This window comes from Alexandromys fortis, unplaced genomic scaffold (assembly GCF_014885135.2).
Source record: "Alexandromys fortis isolate MF-2015 unplaced genomic scaffold, M_Fortis_MF-2015_v1.1 scaffold_2371, whole genome shotgun sequence".
Classification (NCBI taxonomy): Eukaryota; Metazoa; Chordata; class Mammalia; order Rodentia; family Cricetidae; genus Alexandromys; species Alexandromys fortis.
In genome coordinates, this window is record NW_026070231.1 from 1 (window position 1) to 4260 (window position 4260).

The window sequence follows — 4260 nt, forward strand, 5'->3', positions numbered from 1 at the left end:
AGTGTTTGCGAGGGGGTGGTGATGGCTCTCAGGATTAACCTAAGGAGCATGAGGTAATAGAGATTTCAAGGACGGAATTGTTAAGAGTCCCCCTTCCTAGGACATTTGTTTTTAATGTCTTATAAAAAGTAAGTCACATGGCTTGATAGCTTTCTAATATTGTTCTGGGTTTCCTATGTTTATAACAAATTCTAAGTATTTGGTGTGTATTGAAGAAACTACTGATGTGTAGGATTCCAACTTTGCTGAAATAACAGGGCCGGAGATACCATTCTTACAATTCAATTTAGCAGTTTAAAGAGGGAAAGTGAGGTGGGCAGGCAGGAGGAGACACAGAGAAAACGGGTTGTTTTGAGATTCATCCAGTACAGGTTTGCTGAAAGAATAAGGAAAGATGTCCATTTAATATCTACCATTTGGAGTTCTTAGTTAGCACAGAGTGAGTTGACATATTCCTTTTGAATTACTCATTTTAAATATTGATTCCATTTTGAATTAAGCTATGCACATCTGTGTGCATGTGGATTTGTGCATCATGCTTTTGGTTTAAGACTTGTTCATACCTATTGTTTCGTCCAGAAGGCGTTTTTGTGCATTGTCTTCTAAAAGGGATATTATTATACCACCAACGCTTTTTTTCTGAAATCTTTGATTTACTGCATATATAAATTATGAGGTTGGAGTTCATGGTTTTGCATATGGTTATGCAGGGGTTTCTGTTTGTTGAAGATTCACCATTCTCTGATTCCCATTGTGCTTTCTGTGTCCAGACTCATTTGTAAGGGGCATTTGTTGATTGTTTCCTTTTGTGCATCTGAGTGTCCATCAGTTCCCATGACAATAGTCTCGCTGATTGCTGGCTGGTTTTGTGTCAACTGACACAAGCAAGCATAATTTTTGAAGAAGTAGATCAACTGAGAACAAACTTCCACCAGCCTGGCCTATGTGCAAGCCTGTGGTTGTTTTCTTTTATTAAATTGGTTTTATTGAGCTCTCTTTCTCTATATTTTTTTCTGCTTCCCTCCCTTCTGCCCCTCTTCTATTCTTTCCCATGGTCCCCTTGCTCCCAATTTACTCAGGAAATCTTATCTTTTACTACTTTGTGGTAGTTTTCTTAACTATTAATTGATATGGGGTGGCCAGTCCATTGTGAGTGGTGTCCTGCGGTGTATAGGAGGGCAGGGTGAGCATTTTTCAGGAAGCACGTCAGTAAGCAGCATTCTTCCGTGGCCTCTGCATCTGATCTTGATTGCAGATCCCTGCACTGGGTTCTTGCCCTGACTTCCCTCACTGATAAACTGTGATATGGCAGTGTAACCTGAAGTAAGCCATTTCTACCCCCAGCTCCTTGTGGATATGATGCTTCCCTCATAGCAGTACAAAACACAACAAAGACACGGCACTGACAATAAGGCTTAAAAGTAAATGACGTGATTTATTTAAATTCATTCCTGTTTTTCAAACCTTGGAAATTCTACATAGGATGTAGGCTCATCTTTCTCTGAAGAAAAATATTGTTCCAGGATTTTGATTGGCTTTGGATTAATACATTAATTCAACTTGGCAAAACTTTCAACCCGAACATGCATTTGGCTATGTTTAATGAGGCCTTCTTTCATTAGCGGTTTTGACAGTGGTCTATACCCCAGACCCTGGGTATGTTTTTCTTACTTCACAACACATACATACATATATAGACATATGTATTTATATCATGTGTGTAGCTGTTATTTTTTGTTATCTGTGTTATTTTTCAAATTTAGTTTTATTCTGTCTACTTGGTCATTTTTCATGTGCAGGCCTTAAGTTTTGTCTCTTTGTTGCTGTTTTCTCTGTGTGTGACTTGTGTGTGCAGTGAGCATGCGGGTGCATGTGGGGTCTCTTCACCTCAGAGCCACATTCCAAAAAGTCTCCCCACACCTTTACCCTGGATGACTTCTATTTGTGGTCCCCATCCTCAGGTGTGCGCTATCACTCCGGGCTTGTCCTTGTCTGGAGCGGGAGGACTCTCTGTATTCTGTCAATCATGTTCTAAATAAACGCTGATTGGCCAGGCAGGAAATATAGGTGGGAAAACCAGACAGGAAATAGAAATGATGTAATGAGAACAGAATTCTGAGAAGGAGGAAGCTGATTCCTCTCTCTCCTGCCCAGAGCACGGAAGCAACAGGATGAGATCTGCCCCCGCTGAAAAAAAGGTACTGAGCCACATGGCTAACATAGATCAGAAAAATGGGTTAATCAAGATGTGAGGGTTAACCAGTGAGAGGCTAGAGCTAATGGGCCAATCAGCTTTATAATTTATGGAGACCTATGTGTGATTTTATTTGTGGCTAAACAGTTGTGGGGAACCTGGCAGGACAGAAAACCCAAACAAACAAGCCAGCGCACTTGTCTCTGTCATTTATTCGGAAACTCTGTCATTAGTTCTGGGAATTTATACAGACTTAGCTTTTTCCATCTAGGAAGATGCCGAACAGAAAGCTGAAATACAATGACTAACCCCGGGCTTTTCTTTCTCCCCTTGTCTCCTTTCGTTACAGTCTGGCTGCTTCTGGCTGAACATATTCGTCCCCACTACCTTCTCATTATCATTAAATCCACCACCTGCCCCTTCCTATTGAGACCCCGGGACTATTGTGGCCTCCAGCTCAAACTAGCCCCTCATGGATCCCCGCCCGAAATGGGAATCAGCATTAACTTCCGCGTCTTCTCAAGTGACCATTGTGCAGTCCCCCCAGAATGGCACTGCACCTGCTCATCTCATAGCCTTAGAACAGCTGAGGATAGGCCTCCGCAGCCTGACCCCCACCCCTGGCTCCAGCACCCCCGCATCCTTGCCAGAGGGGATGCTCCAGCAGCAGTATGTGGAGCCAAAGAGCTTACTGGAGCATCGCTGGGGAAGGCTGGGTTTCCCTCAGAAGAAAGCCTTCCTGGGCAAGCTGAGGCGCAGGCACCGAGATCATAGGTCACCTTACCCAGTGGATAGGGACAGCAGAATCTTCCGCTCAGGCAACAAAACTCAGAATTGGTTCCGATGTGAATGCCTCTACTGCCAGACCCGTGGGCAAAGTATTTCCGGGGAAAGGGATGGGAGCACCAATCCTTCCTCCTGGGATACTCTAGTGCAGGGACTAGGTGGCCTTACCCTCAACCTGGGAGCTGACAGGCCCGGTCTCCTGCCAGAGGGGGCGCAGCAGCAGCAACAGCACTTTCAGCAGCAGCAGCACTTTCAGCAGCAGCAGCTGCAGCAGCAGCAGCAGCAGCACCTTCAGATGCAGCAACAGCACCTTCAGCAGCAGCAGCAGCACCTTCAGCAGCAGCAGCAGCAGCAGCCCCCACTGCTGGCCCATCAGGAGCCAGAGGGGAGGTGCCAGCAGGAAAGCAGGGGCAGGTTCCAGAGGCTGTTCAACGAGTGGTTTGAAGAAAACTGAGGTCTTCGGGGGATCCAGAGACCTGAAAGGATTCACACAGAGCTTCACTGCCAGCTTTGCGCTTAGGCTCCTTTGTGGGACAGACAACTCAGCTGTCCTTTGCGGGGACTCCCAACACCTGCACGTTCTGACCAACATCTTCCAGGCATGAGATCTGACCCATTCCCAGGAAAGACCTCAGCTTTCCGGCGTCTTCTCTGTGGAGTACTGTGCCGCGTCCTAGTGCAAAGGAGACTAGAGACCCCTGGTCCTCACCTCCTCTCCTCTGCTCCCGTGATGCATGCTGACACTCCCTGCCTGGATCTCTGCCTTTCCTCCCTACTTCCTTATTAGTAGAGTGAGGGTGTCTATGGCCTTGTGAATGACCACGTGCTTCTGTGCCATTCGATCCAGGGGGAAGAATCTGCAGCTGTAGAGCGTGAGGGGACTATGAGATCGGACCATGGTGGCTCACCATTTGACCTTCTGTATAAAGAAGATATGACTGTGACAGTTAGCTGTACGTTCATGTGGAGCTGTTTCTTAACAGTTGAGGACTATTCTCCCACACTGGAATTTCTGATGGAGTACCTCATTGTCAATACCAAATAATAACCATGCTTACGAAAGGACAGTGACTTAGAACTCAGGTTGCTGGTATTTTGTTTATTGTCAGACCTGGCTACAACAGGAGGATCTCAGCACCATGGAGATTCGGAAAGCAGGGTGGAGTGGACTTGCTTGGGACTGGAGCGGGACGGTGTAGTGGTTTAAATGAGACGGACCCCCATTGGCTCATCTGCTCATATTCTGGGTTCCTGACTGGAATATTTGGGGAGGATTAGGG

At 46.2% G+C, this 4260-nt stretch overlaps 1 protein-coding gene across 1 annotated transcript; it reads left to right on the plus strand.

The window, feature by feature from the left end:
- Window positions 1-1430: 1430 nt before the first annotated feature.
- LOC126496285 (protein FAM156A/FAM156B-like) lies at window positions 1431-4250 on the plus strand. The gene is made up of 2 exons (XM_050133814.1): window positions 1431-2198; window positions 2544-4250. The coding sequence occupies exon 2, from the start codon at window positions 2667-2669 to the stop codon at window positions 3432-3434; it is 768 nt and encodes a 255-aa protein (XP_049989771.1). The 5' UTR covers window positions 1431-2198; window positions 2544-2666; the 3' UTR covers window positions 3435-4250.
- The last annotated feature ends 10 nt before the right edge of the window (window positions 4251-4260 follow it).

What these genes read in the sequence shown, in the direction of transcription:
- LOC126496285 (XM_050133814.1), top strand. Translation starts at nt 2,667, where the DNA reads ATGGATCCCCGCCCGAAATGGGAATCAGCATTAACTTCCGCGTCTTCT.